The sequence below is a fragment of the Xiphophorus maculatus genome, chromosome 20, assembly GCF_002775205.1.
Source record: "Xiphophorus maculatus strain JP 163 A chromosome 20, X_maculatus-5.0-male, whole genome shotgun sequence".
In the NCBI taxonomy this organism is placed as follows: Eukaryota; Metazoa; Chordata; class Actinopteri; order Cyprinodontiformes; family Poeciliidae; genus Xiphophorus; species Xiphophorus maculatus.
The window spans coordinates 16266349-16286133 of record NC_036462.1 but is presented as its reverse complement, the minus strand read 5'-3'; the positions used below and the strand labels follow the sequence as shown (position 1 = coordinate 16286133).

General features: G+C 37.8%; 1 protein-coding gene across 1 annotated transcript in view; it reads right to left on the bottom strand.

Annotated features, from left to right (window-relative positions):
* The window catches only part of LOC102220506 (ubiquitin-like modifier-activating enzyme 1), a 33333-nt gene that overhangs the window by 1769 nt on the left and 11779 nt on the right, over window positions 1-19785 (bottom strand). The window contains exons 18-23 of the mRNA XM_014475941.2: window positions 18845-19046; window positions 18675-18757; window positions 16307-16399; window positions 14706-14897; window positions 2002-2103; window positions 1289-1371 (exon numbers count right to left, since the gene is read on the bottom strand). Coding sequence (XP_014331427.1) covers window positions 1289-1371; window positions 2002-2103; window positions 14706-14897; window positions 16307-16399; window positions 18675-18757; window positions 18845-19046 — 755 coding nt within the window. The remainder of the gene's footprint in view (window positions 1-1288; window positions 1372-2001; window positions 2104-14705; window positions 14898-16306; window positions 16400-18674; window positions 18758-18844; window positions 19047-19785) is intronic.

Sequence of the window (19785 nt, the reverse complement as noted above, 5' to 3'; positions counted from 1 at the left end):
TTCCTTGATCTTCACTGTTTGCTCACACATGTTCTCTAACAAACCTGTGGCGCCTTCACAAAACAGCTGGATTTTTAGTTATATTAAATCCTGCACAGACAAACGTATGGCACATGTATAGATTTTTTTTCATTTGTAAACATATTTGGAAAACATAGATCATTTTCCTTCCAGTTTAAAACTATGTGCTACTTTTTGTCTATCTTTCACATAAAGTCCCAACACAATATGTTTAAGTCTGTGGTTACAAGTTGGTTTAAGTAATATTGCAGTGGGACTCTAGATGTTGGATATTATTCCAGTTCTCCTCTACCTAAATTAGTTTGGGGCAATACAAACTAATTAGTGAATACATTTGCAGTCCAGTCCACTTACACTTACACCCTGTCCTCTTTATAATAAGTCTTGGCTAAGTTATAGTAAAAAGAAAAACACTGTTGCAGTGAACATCTACCTCTCCTATAAAACACCCCTAAATATGCCATAAAATATGGGTCTTGTTTTTTGGCCTAGCATCTTCATAATATAATGAATTATATTAAAAGTGTTACCAATTAATTACTAAATAACAAGAAATGCCCTCCTTTCCATTTTGTGCTTCCTTAGTTACCTTTTGTCAGTTTTTCTGTTTTTCATTCTACTTTCAGTGACTCAACACAGGAAGCTCAGGGTAGGGCGACTGCACAGGAAGTGGCTGCTGTTGTGGACATTTATCAAGTAAAGCCTGGTGTCCACATGGTCATCGTTCTGCCTCTCTTCCTGGAGCTTAATCTAGCCACCACAACGATTCCACAGAGACTCAAATGTCAACATTTGTGAGTTAACACCAACAATCAGCAGCATCAAATTTGACAAAAAATTAGAGAGGAACACCTTGCGTGCGAATTTGCCTGTGGTTTATTCATCTATCTTAACCTGAAATGATCAAAACAAACCATGTAAGAACGTTTCACACCATTAGGCAACTGACTCACCTCCCCAGGGGTATCTAACAGAACTAAACAGGCCCAAACAACGTGGCTTCTAGGATGCAAAAGTTCATTCCAATGAACTCTTTAATGCTTGTGCACAACAAACAGAAACCTGAGGAGACGTCTCGGTCATCTGTATGCAATGATGCATGTGACTGCGGGTCAACAGGGTCTATCCTCACAAGCTCAGCAGAAACAACTCCTTCTCCCATTAGGACCCAAAACAAACAAAGGAGCACTGCTTTTTCTGATGTGGTCTGAGCGCTGGACTGCAGCCTTGAGGGGACATCTTTCAGAATTATTTTTACTGGACCTACCTCATTTCCAGCCTGTCTTCATGTCCGTTGTATAGGATAGCAGTTCCATAAAATAGGCTGCAGATGGTCAAGTCATTTGTTTTCTGCATGAAATAAAGCAAACAATATTTATACTTCTGTATGGGGACAGATAGCCTTAAGCAGGATGATATGTACAATGGACATGAACAGATTAGTAGAATCGCTGCAGACAAATATGCTGAAGATGCTGAAGACAGATGAGAAGAAATGGGTTGTAATTCTGAGGCGTCAGGACAGAGGTGCATTAACTAGTATCAAACCATTCAGCGTAGCTCTTAATTTGGACCATGAAGAATTAAAGCAGTTCTGAAGGCAAAGTTTAGTCCGATCAAGTACCTTCTGGTAACTAAACAATGTGGCTAGTGACAGCATTTTTTTGTACATGTCTGCTGGTTCAATTCATCTCCATTTTCCATCTCAGCCCATTCTATAGCATCTATTCAAGTTGAAAAATAAAGAAAGCAGTCACAATAGGCCTCATCACTAAACTTCTACTGGCTACAATGTAGAAAATGTAAAATGTAGACAACTATATTGAAATTGTTAGAAGCAGAATTAAATAGGGCAATCGCCTCAAACAATAGTGATTGTCACATTGCGTGCATTGCAGGAAGGTGAGCAAGTTTAGGAAAACAAATAAAAAGTGCATTCTGAAGCAGCGGGTGTAAAAAATTTGGATTTCCTTGCAGTACCTTCACATGCTGGATGAGATCTGCCAAGGTCATTTCCTGCTGATTGCTACGTCTTCCTTCAACAAGGAAATCATCCCACAGGGAGTACTTCCTTCCTGCGACCTGTCAAAAAACACGTTACTTAGTTATACATTACACCGCTGCACATAAACACAGAACAAGTTGACAGACGAAGGACGGCTTGGTGTGGCAGGTATGCAGAGCATACCAGCTGACAACAATCAGCAGGGCCCCAACAACCCACAAAAAGGTCAAGAAGGTGCTTCCTGTAGTGGGACTTTGCGTTTCTGAAGTTTCATTTTTGTCAAAGTTTCAGATTATTGCAAACTCTTAGCAGCCTAAAAATGTTTGTGAGCTTGGAAAATATAATGAAATAGCAGAGCAATTTAAGACGGACAACATCAAAGAACATTGATAACACTAAAGTTTCTAAAAAATAACCTTTGGTGATGTACTAAAAATGAGAGTTCATCAAATCTCGTGTTGAAGAAATGTAGGGATTTGAGCAAGTTCATGTTCTGACCCAGTAGAAGTGACCGGGTCAGAATATGTCAAAACCTGCAGCTCTCCTGGGGGGTGGGGGTAGGGGGGTCTAGTTTACATTGGTCAATATCTACCAAAAGTGGTCTAAGCAAAATCAGTAATAAATTGGCAACAGGTTTATTGGCTGCCTAGATTTAGAGCAAAGTATGGCCCGAATGGTCCATCACACTACTGCAGCTCAAATTGCTGAAGAAGTCAATGCTGATTCTGATATAAATGTCTTAGAATCTGCAATGGATCACAATTTGCTGCATATGAGGTAGTATAGTTACAGACCAGTCAATATGACTCTACAGGTCACAATGTGATGTCTTGAAAAAATCCTTTTGCATAAGAAAACTGGCATTTCATTGCCAGACCTCTTGGTTGCATATACACTTCAAAACACTAAGTGTTTTGAAGTGTGTAATGTTGGAACAGATCTCTCTTGAAAATGAGAATTTATGTTCTCAATAGGATTTGACTTGTATAAATTAAGGTCAAATAAAATAAAATGTAAAATTCATGTACATGTGGTTAGCATATTAAACAAGCATATGGAAAATAGTATTTTATACATATTTCTTTTAAAGAATAAAAACCAAGTTGGACCTAAATTATGAGATAAAGTCATACAATTATAGTTGTATAAACATGCTTCTAAAACCTGCATATTTAGAGCTTCATGTGGCTCGTTAGCTCCATCTACATGGTCTCTTAATCGTTGTTTGTATCCATTTTAAAAAAAATGTTGTTTTAAGAGATTATCAGATGTTTTAACCAACTTATACACTATAGCCAATCTGCTGTGTGTTGCTTTAAAGAGTTTTGTAATATGTTCATCCAATTTACCATCATAAAACACATCACAAGCAATTGATATTTGTTTTAATATGGTATTAACTGTTATCCTTTTTCCAAAAAGATATAACATATTTGGTGTAAATTTATTAAATAGACAGCACTGCAAGCTGAACTGAAGAGTCACAATAATTAAGGCAAATCAAAAAGCATCGAGCCTACACCAACACATATAAACTTAAAAACAAAGATTTCAGTTGTAGTTCATGCTTCTTTTCTAATCGTCAGTAAAATCTCCTCCCATCAAACTCGGCCATTCCCATCGGATGAGCACAGGGTCATTATTCTAGCAGGATGAACTCAAGAACCCAAACTACGGCACAACAGAAACCCAGACAGATTAATGTAACTCTTGCAACATAAACAGCATACGTTTACCCTGAACATCATAATCCACATGTAGAAGACATAAAGAATAGACATCATCAGACTAAAGTGGGTCAGGATTCCTCACATTTAGAAAGTAAGTCAAAATATGTCGCCTGGTCAAACGCTTCTGCTCACACCCAGGCGCTGTCTGGCAAGAGAAGCTGTGAAGACCAAAACTTGGCCTGGGTTGTGAATACCAAAACCTCGGCCGAACCTGGCTCCAATTATCTCTGCTTCAGCAGCCAAGGGGAACTTTGTGGACTAGCCCTCACAACTCCCACCACTTACCGGAGTTCGGGGTTATGGAGAAGCACTTGAAGTGCACATCTCCCAAAGTTTAAATGTCTGTCAATGTGCTTTGTCCCAGTTTTTAGACAAAGCACAGCTTATTTGCAGGATGCACATCATAACATTGGCCTGTTAGCATACTTTAAATGTTTTTGCAGAATTTTATAAGAGCCTGAAACTATTCATGAGCAAAGCAACTTAAAATGAAAGGAAAAAAAGACTCTTTGCTAAAGCAGCAACATTGCGCTAAAGCAAAATGGACTTTAAGTGGTCTCATGCCAGCTATTTTCAGCCGTGCCTTTGTGTGTAAACGCTGTTTCTACACAATAGAGCAGGCGTGCAGCCTATTTTTACACTGTCTCCTCTTTTCCTCTAGCCTCAGTCATAAAAGTATGGCAAAAACCTGAAGTAAACCAAATGATGTCTTAGTGCAGATACTCAGCTAAGCTGGCTAGAAGCAAAAAGCAAACCAAAAAACTGCAAGAATCTTGGGACCAAACATGCTGCTGGAAACAATTACAAATGGTCTCCCACAAGCACAACAACTTTTTTATGGAGCTGCCACAATAAAACAGCAATGTGCCAATAGAACATTTGCCTTTAGGGAAAAGACAAGAAATGTGAAGCAGAATGTTGTTCTCCTTTAAAAACAAACTAAAACGAATCAGTACAAAATAGTGAAATAAGATTTATCAGTAGGAAGCAATATTAAGGCAATCCTTTATCAAATAACTAGCAGCACACAAGATGAATTCTAGATAACAAATATCACAAGGTTTCCGCCTGTAGAGCTTATTCATGGTAGCCTGTAGCTTATGTTACATAAACATTACCAACTAACACATCCCTCCTAAATACTGCTTAAAGTTTAGTATAGTGTCCAACTTGCAAAATGTAGGAAAGGTTTATTTTTCTGTGTTTATAGTAGCCAGATTAAAAATAGATATCTAATTTGACTGGAAATGAAAAATTAAAGGAGGCATGCAAGTAAGCTAAAATGATCCTTAGAAAACACGCCAGTATTTCCAGGCATGGTTGAGTATGGAAACAGTAAAGAGGATAATGGAAAAACATTTGGATTTTCAGACTAAAATACAAATAAAAGCTAGACCACAAATGACATTTGTTTGGACATGAAAACAAGTAGGAATTTGCCATGATCACAAAAGGTCACTGTTGAATTTACTTCCACTCATCTGATGCCATAAAGCAAACATCCTTCTGAGTTTAAAAAAAAAAAAAGTATTAGAATCTGTTCCCTTTTTTCAAACAGGTGACAAGAAGCACCTATTATAATTTCTGTCGGTGATATTTTGAGATTTGAAGTTCCCCAATGTCTGGCCAAACTTCCTCTTGTTGACAGGAAGTCTGAAGAGCTCCCAGTCTCTTCCTGACAAATCTGAAGCCAGCCAGTAGTTTATAATCTTCTAAAACAAGCCACAGACACTCAACAACAAACACGTACACCTTCTTGGTTTGTTTCCTCCCACTTAAATAGACATGAAGCTAATTTCAAAAAACAACTTACTTACCAAGACCACAAAAACAAAGATAACTTCATTATATTATTGCTCTGTTAAAAGTTTCAGAATGGCCAAAATAGCTGTAGCTCCAAAATTTGACCTTTCACCTACAGTACATGTCCCTGCCTGGCCACTGCTCATTTCACAATAGTCTTTCATTCCTGCAGTTAAAATTTCCCAAATATAAAAACTACAGATCATTGTAGTAATGTACCCTCTGCTAACATAAAAACTCATAACAGATTTGAAATGCTCTGCCTAAAGGAAAGAAAATCCAGACTTTAGCAGGGCTTATATGAATTATTCCACTTTTTTTTTTTAAAAGGTTTCGGAAAACTTTTAAATAATCGAAACAGATTTTAAAAGAATGATTATTGTTGATGGTGTTAGAACCTTGTAAACCTTAATGTAAATGGTCTTCAATACAATGGAACAATACTGTCTGTGAAACACTAAATGTAAAAAAATAGGAGTTATGAAAAAAAATATAGTTATGATTATGACTAGATTTCTTGACTGCTCACATAAGATCTCTGTTGGAAGTCTAAAAATTGTCTTACAAGAAATATTAGAATCTGCTTGTTTCATTGGCTACGGTGTGAAACCTCAGATCCGCCTCTGATTGGTTGATTGGAATTAGAATGATTGATGAAAAGAAGTCCACATGGAAAATTTTACGATGTAACGAAGCAGTAAGTCACAAGGCGCTTACTTCATTCTTGCTTTTAAAACAGATTTTAAGGAACCAGTAATCTGAGTTAAAACATAAGCCCTCCCATTTACATTGTGCCTCAAGAAATATTGTACCTCTGCAGAGGCTTTTTTTCTGCTTCATTATCGGCCCAGAATTCCAACATTGGAAACGTTTTTACAACCCGCTGTGGCTGGAGGCTTGTTTCTTCAAAGGCAGCTTTTTTCTTTTAAATGGCTTCCAAGTGAGATTTAGGGAAGTCAGATGGTGAATCTGTGTGGCCTCCTCACATCATATCCATATCTTAATCTCATTTAGCTTGTTTGCTTCTCTTTCTGCAGACATTCTGGCAACTTAAAGCCCTGCGTCGTTCTTTTGACCATATCTGAGCCTCTAAGTCAGGGTGCTGTTAGCTGCTGTTACACTCAAATACATGTTGTACTAATCTAATAATAGGCTAATCAGGTACACTATACAGTTTATTTCTGCTAAGATGTCAGGTCTTTTCTTGTTTTCCTCTAATTGAATGGATAACAATTAAACATTTACGATGTAAATCTGTATCTACCACTATTCCTGTATATGCTCCCTGTTTGAAAAACTAAATAAACAAACTGTGGGTTCATGGGGCTAAAGAAGCAAATTATGTTGGTCCACATGTATAAAATATAATATTTTTCACACATTCACTCTTAATGATTTACTGCATAGAAAAAAGAAAGAGTTTTTCAAGCTTTAATCAGAAGTATCCTCTGATGGTTACATGTAGGTAACCTGAGAAAGTAACACTCAGTAAAAATGGACAGTAAACAATGAAATATTGTATATTTTAAGGAAGAAGTGAAGACTTGGTTCTTGCTGTGTCATAATCAGCTAATACTGACGACAGATCTACAGCACAGAAACAATGAAAAAGGTCAGAGTCTGGTTTCATATTTTAATTCAGTCAAATCAATATCAGTTTCATTTTTGAAAAATGCATATTATTTGTGCTATATTATCGGGATTTGACCACTAGTCACTGTACAAGTAAGACATACAAACATGGTAAATATTCATTGACTAGACAGAAGTCAAAGGACATCTTCTAAAACACATCTGTTTATATGGCTTTAGATTAGCCTTTTTTGTCTTCTAACAGAAGGATGAAAGTACACTGTAAAAAGCACCTTTTGTCTATTTTAAAAGTGTCATCTGCCGCTTGATCAGTATTGATCACCACAGCCTTTGGGATTCGGTGAAAGGACAGATGGTCGGGACCTCCAACTGGTATTTCCACTCACTATAATGACTAAATCTCCAAACATTGGGCATAATTTCAGCCTTACAGTAACTACCGGAGTGAGATATAAAATGTGATAACCAGGTAAAAAAAATATATATATACAGTATATATATATAAAAGAGTCTATTTTATAAGCTGTTCTTTGATGTGCTGCCTCAGGATGGAGGAGGTGCAGCTGACAGCAGCACAACAGGCACTTCTCAGCACAGCGTAGAGTTTGACACGCACACTAAAAGCAGTCTGTTGCTTTTGAAAGGCTTCCATTGACGTGTAAAACAACAAATAGAATCTCAATGTGATTGTCTTTCAAATGAGAAGATAACGACACTCCACCTGACTGAAAATGACCCCGGGGCAAAAGTACTGAGTCAATAAAACTCTGACAAATGGGTCAGTGACATGATGGAGTCGGCAGACGAACTAAATGCTGGAGAGACTGCAGTTTTAGCTCAGACAGTTTGACCCATCCATTCATCCATCTATAATTAATTACTCATTAATACTAGAACATCTTAAAGTCTACCTATTATATGTTATTGCGGTTTGTGAAATAGCCTATATGATGTCTCCCAAACTTTTCCAAGTGATATAAGGATTATTTTAAAAACTTAAGATGAAGCTATTTCAGATGAAAGACAGAACTATAAAACATATGATTCAAATTTCCAGAGAAAATATTCAGCCTAAAAATTTGACCTGGCTGACTGAAGTTCATCCATGTTATGTTTAGGTTCAAGCTATATGATAATGCCACATTAATGCAAGAATAACAATAACATCAACATAATTCCAGTGCAGTTTCAGAACCAAGCATAGCTGTATTCTTGTTGGCAGCGCTAATGAACCTTTCATTTTCTTTTTTTCAGAATCAACTGAAACATCTCAGAAATAACGTTCCACCATTTTCTCAAAGATCCTTTCTTAAAATTATCAGTAGCTTTTAAAACTACACACATACAGTAGGTGGTAAAATAGCATTTGGTCATAATTGATTAATAGAGTTACAGATAAGATCTAATGCACGTCATTTAGTTCCAGATGTCTCCCTGCAGAGATTGTACTCCATCGTACACCAAAAAAATCAACCAATGCAGATAATTCTCTTGGTTGTTAAGTATTTTGATAAATTATTGATATATACTGTATATATATAATATGCTCAACTATTCCAGAATTAATTTAATTAAATTTAACCTGTCTACCATTTGCTAAAAAATATATATTAAGCTTTTTACTTAGACTTAGACTTAGACTGACTTTATTGTCATTTTGCATGCACAGGATGTATACAGAACGACATTTCGTTGCATACAGCTGTTATTTGTGATTCAGATTCAGTTGATTACTATAAAATAAAATACAGTCTGACCTCTAATCAAACCAAACCTGCTATAACTTTATCTTATTACGGTGTGGTCAGCTTGAAGTCACATAAAATAATCTTATTTGTAACCAAAAAAATCAGGGACAAACAGATCAAATATGGCAAAATGATCAATGTTGTTTAATTGCAAAACCTCACTACTTAGATGCGATGAATAAGGCACTCCATTTAATCTAAACCAGGCAAGACAAAAAAAGTAAATAATTCAAATTAATTGGAGGAAAAATGCAGAAACAAATTTTTCTGGTGAATTTTACAACAATTTAAGGAGACAACATAGACTTTGTTTGACATATTCACTTCATATTCATTTGCTCTATGATGGGAAGGAAATGTGTGCAGAACACTGCAGAAGAGCAATTATGTTTCATAAATGAATAGTTTATGAGAAAACAGACAGTACAGAGGTCAAGGTCCGATATAGAGGAGTGTTTTCAGACAAACCCACAGAAAACTGAGCCAAATTTGGACTCTACGTATTTCAGTTAGTTGAAGGGCAGCTGTTTTGGTAAAAGTCATGATATCCTGTGTATGTGATGCCTCTGGATTAAATATTTATGAGATGAGAAGATATTATCAGATGATTTCATTGCCTGAGGCATTTTAAACTACAAAAGGGAGAGAGTGCATGCTCAGTTTATGAACTGTACCACACACTGATTAAAGAAACTCTTTCTATCTATCTTTTTTGGTTGGTTATATCCTCCATAATCTGAATTTAAATGTTGTTTCACTTGTGCACGACATCCTGCTTGATGGCATATGGATAAACAAACTGACCATTCTGTTATGACAAAAAGCGGAAAGTTCGCCTTATGAGGAACAAAAAAAACAGAAGATAAAAACAATATAACATGGAACAACATGTTACATTGGCAAACAAAACCAACAAATAAACCATGGAAAACAACAGAAGGAACATGCCCAATGTGATGATCACAGATTAGTCATTAACCCTCCAGCTCTATTCATGTCAGGGGTCTTGAGTTACAAACTGCACAATGCTCTCTGCTCTCCTTTGGGAATCCAGAGGGTCTTGGATCATGTTCGCCCCAGGTTTCTTTACTGGCACAGACCAAGGTGGCCAAACGCAGACTTAACCACATGTGAGGTGAAGCCCCCCGCCCCACCCCTTCCTCTTTTTTGTTAGACTCTCTTACGCCATACCCTGATGTTTGTGTCACAGATGTGTGGCCTTCAATTATGGAGCTACTTAAACCACAAGCCACTTGGTAGGGTGGTAATTATTTTCTACATCTTAAAGCGCAAGCTTCCTGTAAATCACAGCATCTTTGTCATGCTTCACAAAGGTGCACACAAGAAATGAAAGCAAATGTAATAAGTTTATCTCCATCGTATTCTGGAGACAATATAGACGTCACATGTGCAAGATCTCACCCCCATTTCTCTGCTGAAGGGCAAAAAAATGCTGCTCGGCGACAATGACTACCATTGGTTTTAGCTGCCATGTTGTCAGCACAACACACTAAATCCTAAATGTACACTTTAGAAATAGAAAAAGGTACGCAGTTCTTTGCCAATAACTGTCAACATTTCAACAGTTAACAAACAAGGGAATGACATTTCACAGGTCAAAGTTTTAATAAAAAAAATTAGCGAGGGAGGGAGAGAGAGGTAGGTCAGTTAAGCTAGCTTGACTTGGACTTTTGGGGAAACCTTAACATGTAGATGTGCTGCAGAATTTAAAAAGAAAAAACAACCCACACATCACCTCTCTGACAGATCATCAGTAGAGCAGGTGTTTAAATTAGAATTGTTCTACCGCGGCATCGTGGCTATGAGTGGCATGTAAAAGGATCATGTTTTTCCCCTCCAGTGTTGTGCGCACGTCCGGATGTAAACAATAGCATGCAATTGTATATAGCAGTAAATATGAGAGAAAACATAGGCAAGTGTAAGAGTCAACCTAAAGGTTCCTTTCTTCTGAACTCCTGTCCAGTTAAGGGCCTATGATGCAGACATGGGGAGTTTGAAAGCGCACAAAGTTAGAATCCTTTTGCAAAGTCAGTGCACAGGGAGTTTTTCATGGCAGACAAGTAAGGGCAGCATACACCAGTACAGAGAGCTGGAGCAGCTGCTGCAGGGGCGGAGGATTGACTAATTTACTACATAGCTGAAACATGTCCTTGTCTTGCCTCAAGTTATGTTTTTAGATTTTATTGAAGTTGCACATCAGTCACAGCAACAAATTAAGAGAGTGAAATAAAAATATATTTTCACACTTTGGTGCATCATATTTAAAAACAAGCCTTTTCTATGTTTGTCACTGTTTCTGTTTAGTTGCTGACACGGACCAAACAGAGTGTAACATAGATAACATAAATATCAAAATAAATGTAGTTTTCTCATACATCAAAATGTCAAAATGTCTCGAAAACAAAAACAAAGAGGCCCAGTTTTTGCATCAGTGTTAGAGTAAGGTTTTGTTATGTGCTTCTTTTGACATAATTTATTGTACAAAGAAGCTAAATGTCTATAACATAAATTATTTCAATAAGACCAACCACTTTGCATCCCCGAGGCTCTCTAAAACTCTGAGCATACTAGAACAAGTCTGTGGCAGCAGATGTGTCTCAGTTTGTTCAAAGAGCTGCAGAGAGCAAACATGTCAGCTATGCATCTGATGAACACATAGGATTAGGTTTAATTATGTCAGCTTCTAGGGGTTAGCAAGTTGATACGTTGTTTACAAATAGTTTGTATCTTGTTCTTGTCTCTGTTGTTTGTCTTTCTGCTGGGTACCAAAAATGTGAAACAAGAAGTCTATAAACTGTCAGTTTAACATCATTGCTTCACCAGAAAAGTCACATGATGACAGCAACTAAATCCTGTTAAACAGACGTCTCAGTTTGATCAGAAACAATGATCTGTTTCAAAATCACAAGATTTAAGCTATATAAATTCAGATATATAAGATTAGACCTTAATCCAAACCATAAAATGTAGATCAGTGATGTGTGGGAAATTTTCACAGCACACATTTAGCCCCTTTGTAGGATGCTGAGCATAGTTTAAATGCTCAGTATCCCACTGAGCATTTACTGACCATGTCCATCCCTTCATGACAGTAAATTACCAACTTTCTGATGGCTACGCCTAGTAGGCCAATGTATTAGGTCACAAAACTCAATTAATCTTGAACTGGTTCGTTCTCCAACAACCTCCAAAGACAACCAGGAATTTTGTTTGTCTGTAAACCCATCAGACACGCTATATCTTTTCTTTCTTGGCCTTGGTTCCCAAAGTGAAAGAGACAGAGGAAAAAAAAAAGCCGTGTGACAAAGTTACTATGAGCAGACAAGGACAATCTCCTGGTTGTTTACATATTTCTAAACCCACAGAGAGGAGAAGGAGCAGAGCGAAACACAGAGACTTCCTATTTTGGGAAACAGCTGCTCTAAAACAAAACAAAGACACCCTGGAAAATGATTAGGTTGCTGGACGAATGACTTGAAATAAGAAAGCACAGAGCTACATGTTGCACACTTTTCTTAAATAAGCCTCCAGTATCAGCAGTCATAACAGTTCCAGTCTCATCAGGGTGACTGGTGAGTATTTGGCACCCTTGAACAAACATTTAGTTTGCCAGCAGTCAAATCAGAGAGATGTGAGTGTTGCTACTTGATATTAATGAACTGAGACTGAGCTCATGAGGGGGGAGGTCTAAGTTATTGCAAAAGTAATCTGAGCTCTTGATACCGCATGTCTGATCGGTGATATTTAACAGCTGCATGTCTGAAGTTGAAACAAAAGCAGCCAGAAAAAACCCTGCCTAAACCCAGAGAGATAAGACAGTATTAGTTCCTAGACCTTTTATTTGCTTTTCCTTTGAAGGCTTTCATGTATTTTTTTGCAAAGAAACCATATAGATGCTCACTTTGAACATTTCAGTTCAGCATAAAGTAGTTATAATGTTATGTTTTCTTTTCTTCTGGTGACATAGTGCCTAGACCACAAGGCAGAATCAGGAGATTCTGGTCCTGAGAAAAAGAAAAACTTTAAAAATTTTGAATTTTAGATATTAGCAAGGAATTTACTAATCTTAGACTTTAATTGACAGCTGAATAAAAGATGCAATTCCAATTTTAAATCTTTACTTTTACTCAAACACCAAAAAGCATATTGGGTTAATTGGGGGTTAGGGTCCTACCCTCTACACACTGCAGGACAGGGGTTCCAACATCTGATTGGACGACTACATCCCCACCGCCAGACCAAGGCCTCCCATGGTTAGGACTGAGTGAGAGCATGAACTGTCTCTTTTGGTTGCCTTTTGGGCTGCAGTCATTACAGAGGACTGGCCATTGAAACAAGAAAAGTAATTTAACAGATTTCACTCAACTTCAGTTCAAACAAATGATTGGGAAACAAAGATAATTGTTTTATTGCCCTCAACTACTTCTTTGGTTTTCTTCTCTATTATCAGTGTTCCTGTGCTCACTGAGGTGAGAAAAAGTGAGTGGAAATACGATAAAACATATGTTTACAACTAGATTCTTGTAGCAAAGATTACATAAACAGTTTTGATGCGCAATAGAAAATAATAATTCAGAGGACAGATGGGGAAAATCTAAAAATTGCACGAATATCTCTTGAATATGAATCACCCTTGAAAAACTCCATGAATTATGTTATGATAGCTATATCTACTTTTATGTGTCTAAGAGAGATGAACTTTACTGATGAACAATCTAATATTGGCAAGTTAAACCTTTTACGACAGAAGGCTCACAAACTGGAAGAGTTTGTGTTCTGCTTTAAGGATAAAAGCACAATAAATAAAACAATCTAAAAACTTTTTAGGGTTTAGGATTTGAAATTCTAACATCCACGACTGACAAGATGAAGTGGAATGATTTTTTCGCTTTGATAAAAATAACAACGTTACAGAAATAAAGTGTTAGAACTACCATGTGTTTGAACGTGAGAAACAGAGAACGCCTGCAGCCTTTGAAGAGCAAGCAGTAAGTCACAGCTGCTTCTGTCATCAAGGCGGCCTTTTTTTGCAGATCCTGAATTTTTCCCTGTAACCGAAGCTGAAACAAGATCTATACTGTCTCCATGCCTCCTCATTGCACTCTTAAGATACACAGAGGAAAAGTTACCCGCCATTTGGTGGCACTCACTGACCTCTGGCTGAGGGAAAGCTGACATTCTCGGCTGGTTTTTGATTACACTTGGAGGTGAGCTACAGACAGACGATGTTTTGCATATATCCCCAAAAGTTACCAGCTTTGAAGTCTGATGGGTAATATTGTTGCATGAGTAGTTGAAATATTGAATGCATCCTCAACAGACACATTCATCAAACATCATTTAACATCAGTCATTAGCTTGTATCTGACCCTAGAAGAGTCTTCTTTTATCAACAAACAGTTGGCTTGAGTTCATCTCATGTGTCCAAACAGAGAGGCAAGCCTGGGTCTGTTTCTAAAATATCTCACGGATTATGCTGAGCCAGAGTAAGACTGGGCTTACATGTAAAAGACAGTTTGCAGTGGCCTCTCGCTCTGAAAGCATTCATTCATGACTTAATACTTTCCACCCAAAGAGGAGGGACATCACTTCAAACAGAAGTAAACACATTTTTCCTGAAGTAGACTGACTTAAATGATGAATGTATATAAAGTAAGGGTCTGTTTGACTGTAAAAAGTGCTCCACTCAGGATTTGTGTGACTGGATGCTTTTATGGATGTTTTCCCTAAAGCCTTACAGACTCTAACTGAGAGCGGCTGTGGCTGCATGGAGCTGCTACTCACTGTGAAGCTCTGTGGGCGGCACGGCTGGGACAGGACAAAGTACTGTACAGCCAGGTTGAGGTAAGCCGTGCGGTAGGAGTCGATCTTCTTGTGACCCTGAATCAGTTTGAACAGCTCCAGGCACATCAGGCCTGCCACTGCTGCCGTCGTCGTGGCGATGGCAGGAATAATCCTTCCAGCAATGCGTTTGCTCTGTGAAAGGAGACAACGAGAAGTTCACTTCCAAGTTTCGCCACAGGCCAAGCAGACAGTTTGAAGAAATATTCAAGGTGTTAAAGTGAGTGAATTCAAAAACTGAATGTTATGATTTCACAAAGCATAAATTAAGCTTCAGGACTCCAACATATTTGTCCAATTTAACCACATGATAACATGAAGCAACAGCTAAATAGACAGAGTGAAAGATTGGAATAACCAATCAGAAAAATTGTTGATGTTTTGTCTTTTAGTTTTTATACTTGCTGTAACGTCAACTGCCCATGGGGGATATGAATAAATCTGAATCTGAATCTGATGTCTGATAACTAAAGCTACAGCATGTGTTTGACCTGGACAGATAATCAGAGTTTGATACTTCACATAATGTGATGCAGAATAAGTGGATACACAAACAGATTTGTTTAAAATATTGTATATCTTGCTGTCTGTGTATCTATATGTCGCTTTCAACAAAGAATGCATTTTACTAAATGACTGCTTTTAGAATATTTTTATAGTGCAGAAAAATTGATATACTGAACTTGTAAATGCCAAAAATATATGTCGTTTTTTTTATTTTTAATTTTTAATATCCTGACTACTTACATGGCTAAAAACATCTCTGATGTAGTGGTAGTGCTATATTCAGCTTATAAGATACACAAAGACTGTTTCATTTAAGATTTTGCAGATTAACGACACACTCGTAAATTATGTCACATACTGACACTAATTTATAGCCTTCAGATCATAAAAATCAGCACAATTGATACTATATATTATATGATCTGGTGACTAAGTTTGAAGTTATTTTGAAACGTGATGCAGCCTGTGGTAAAGGCTGTGATTACACAGGGCTGGACGGGAGGGGCGGTGGGTGACTCTCCTTTGTCTCCCCTCACTCAACGGCTCCTGGCCCCTCTCTGAGCCTCCATCTGTCTTGGCGGTGAGTGTCCGCAGCAGCAGCTGGAACAAGGCCCAGCTCAGGTGTCACCTTCCAGGCAGCAGGTAAAGTGCCATGATTAGGCCCATTCCAGGAACAATAGGCGGGGAGGCTGTTTTCTGCAGCTTCAGGGCAGGTGTGTGAAGCGACAGCTCAAAACACGGCCACAGGGGAGGAGATGAAGTCTGTCGCTCTGATTTTTCTTTCTCTTTTGTTTCTTTATAATGCTCTAGCAGAAGTCCTGAGTGGTCCTGTTTTCTTTTGCTTTAACTCAGTTTGATGTTTTTATGATGTTATAAAGTTGTCTTGATCAACAGCTGTTTCAGGATTTCTAAATGTATTTAAGCAGCTAATGACCAAACAAAGACTATGAAACTTAATAAACTCATTGGCCAAGGTGACTTTATGAGATCACTACAAATGGGTTTAATTGTATGAAGTGCACAATGTAAATATAGACCTGGTGGCGATCAGCTGCCGGAATGTCGTAGTTTTCCGCTCTCAGGTTGGATGCAGCAACGATGTAGTCCATGTGGAAGTTATTGTCATCGTCCTGTAAAAGTTGGGATGTTAATAATATTTCAGCCAGTCATAGGAATTTAAAAATAATCAATGTTTTTTGTAAAACTTAATGCTAAATAAATAATTTTTCAATTTCCAAATGAATCAGATAAACCTGATTCCCATGTTATGTGACAGTCCAAGGATCTGATGCAGTTCTCCCGCTTTGTGATCTGCCTGCTTCGAGTCACTGTGGTCACCATGACACAATTCAGTGGAAAGAAGACTACTGCTGTGATTGATGTGAGCAGTGAGATCATACAGCTCTACAAAAGCTAGGAGGCTGACTGTCACTTAGGGAGAGCTCCAGGGTCTGTGGTGAAGCTGCTAGCTGGCAACCTGATGCCTCTGGAGCTCTCCTCCACACATTCCATCCATCCACCGCATCAGCAGGGCATGGAGGGATACAACTGAGAGAGTGGAGTCTGGGAGTTTTGTTTTTTATTCAAGAGGACATTCAATATGCGCATGACTTACCTCATACACCTTTATTACTGAACTAACACAATATTTTACCAGGAGCTCTTTCAGGCATCCTTTTAAACCTGTGCCAGGTCTTCTATTAATCAGATAAGTGGTTCTGCAGCACAGCATTCTCAAGGTGGTGCCCGATGAACTATGTCTTCTGCATTTACTGGCTGACACCTCTTATAAGAATGTGCAAATGGCCTTAGAATAAAAATATTGCAGCAGCATTGTCTGACTTTGAAAATAAAGAAAAATGTAACCTTTAATTTGACATTTATTGGTACCCATGCTGTTAATATTTTGCACAATGCCTTCTTTGTCAAAAGGACTGCAATTGGTCTTCTGTAACATTTCACAGTGTTGGCGCACACAGAAAGCGCCATCTTTCAGTTTTCTCCTTCAATCTCTGTAGATCATCCAGATCTGTCTAATGGTCTCTGCTCTGCAGCTCACTGCTGATTTCAGATTTTGCTTTGGGACCTGACTTCTCCATAAAAAACATTTTGCGTCTAGTGAACTATTTCTGTGTTAATTCACCTAGATGTTTTGTATAAGGATTCTGCTGAATGATACATTTTCAGTTTTTTTTTTTTGGCTGATTTTTGATATTTTATGGGGTTAATGACAAACTCAAAACATCACAGTCCTTCTTCTATGCTTAGCATTGAGAATAAGGTGCGTTGTCACATTTATTCCATGTTTCACAGAAGACCCATGTAGAGTCTTTCTTTCAGGAAAATCTCTGTGTTTGAATCCCTTTTTAAGAGCTTACACTACAGAAACAAAGGAAATGTTGATCAAACAGCACTTTGAAGGAACTTTTTGTTGCTTCTATCTAAAAGTGAAACTGATCAATCAGACAGAGAAACAAAGAACTTCCACTTACTACTACACAAAACAAGACTGCAAAAACATCACACTATAGAGAGCTTTTTTTCATTGTGAAAGAACTACCACTTCCTTTTCAGGAGGATGAATTCAAACACAAAAAAATGCTCAGGAAGACATTTGAAGGTTCTTCCCAGGATCCTTAGGGAGTGTCTGCATCCGTACAATCAAGAATGCCTGAAGGTAGGGGTGTGATTAGAAAGCTGATTCATGGCTCTAATACAGTCCATTTATTACTATCTTCATTGTTTACTAGCGAAATCATCACAAAAAATAAAAATGGTGTAATTATGTTGTACATTTTGGCCAGCTAGTCCATTTGAAAAGTGATTTTTAATCTCAGTTGCATTACCATCTTAGATAAAGGTGATATACAAGTAGTTGACAATGTGGCTTACTCTGAGGAAGCATCTGGTTAGCATATGGCTGAAAACATTGGAAAACATTTACCAGTGTACCGCCAATAAAAGTTTACGTTTCAAACATTTAGGAAGCTGCCACAAAAGTAAATCCGGTTGAATTTCATACAAAGTGAAGCGGTTAAAAATTATGGGCAAACTTCAGGAAATACCTAATTCAACACTCAGCTTCTTTTAATGAGCCGACTGACTCAACTTTTCCTTTTTCCACATTTCTGAAAACAGGAAGGAAATTTGTAAAACACCTGCCTCTGCTCCAAGTCAACATATTCTGTGTGAAGACACAACACAATTGAGCTCTGTTTTAATGAATGGTCAAGCACTGGCAAAGATTCAGCTCTCTGAGGCTCAAAGGACGTTGGAAAAAGACACGATATGAAAGCACCTATAGATTTAAGTGTTGCTCCCTGCTAAGGCTCAGTCGCCATGCTGTCACCACCTGCAGCCTCTCTAAACTGTGCATCATAGCTATCATTGTACCCATCAACATACCTTCTCAAAGTCAATGGGGTACATCTGACTTGTGCTCTTCAATGAGGACAACTTTCCTTTCAGCTCCTCAAGTTGGGCTTTGTCTGCAGAGGAGATGGAAAGAGGCTGAAGACGCAGGAAGATTACATTAATTGGTAGACACACGTTAAAAGCATCGGAATCTAACTTACCAGTGTCATCACCCACTTTTTTTCTGTCCTCCTCCATTTCCTTGTCAGTGAGGTGAATTTTTACAGATGACTTTGGACTAAATGGTGGAACTGAGACTTTCTCTAAGGTATTTTTGATTGCAGCACAGTCTCTTGTCCCTTTGATCCCATAAATCTGCCCATATAGGTTGGCTGCTGCCACCACATACTCCATGTGGGTTGTCTGAAACACACAATTCAAATGCAAACACCAAACAGTGATAACAATATGACCATCTACTAAGTAGAGTCTTGTTCCTGCTTTTGCTGTCAAAATAGTCATAAAGTCTGAGACCGACGTGATCTGATACCGTTTCGGATTGGAAATATTTGTTGAGCACATCCCACATTATGTTCAAATGGATTGAGGCCTCAGGAATCTGGAGGAGCGAGTATAAACACTTCAAACTTGTTTTTGTAATTTTGAAACCTTGTGTGAACCATTGTTTCTTTACAACAGGGAACATGAAGGTCAAGAGGCTGCAAACATCATTGGAAAGTATTCACAGCACTTCTCTTTTTCCACATTTTGTTATGTTACAGCCTAACATAACAAACAACTTTATTCCAAATTGTTTTAAGGTAATCTCTTTCCTCAAAATTCTACACAAATACTACATTATGACAGTGGAAAAAAGTTTGAGATTTTAGCTAATTAATCATTTTTGAATAAAAAACATAGCACATGTCAACTCCTTCTAAACTTTTATAAGAATTTAATGCATACAATGCACAGTGTGCTGTCATAATCACTACTGTCAAATGAATCAAGAATTAAGACTATTGAATAGATTTGCCTCGAGAGTAATATTGTTGAAGTCGGATTAACAAAAAGGTGAAGAGGGAGACGAATGGCATTTAGGGAAAACCTTAAGGCCGTGTTTTATCCAATAAAAAATCAGGAGGTGGCTGTTACACAAACT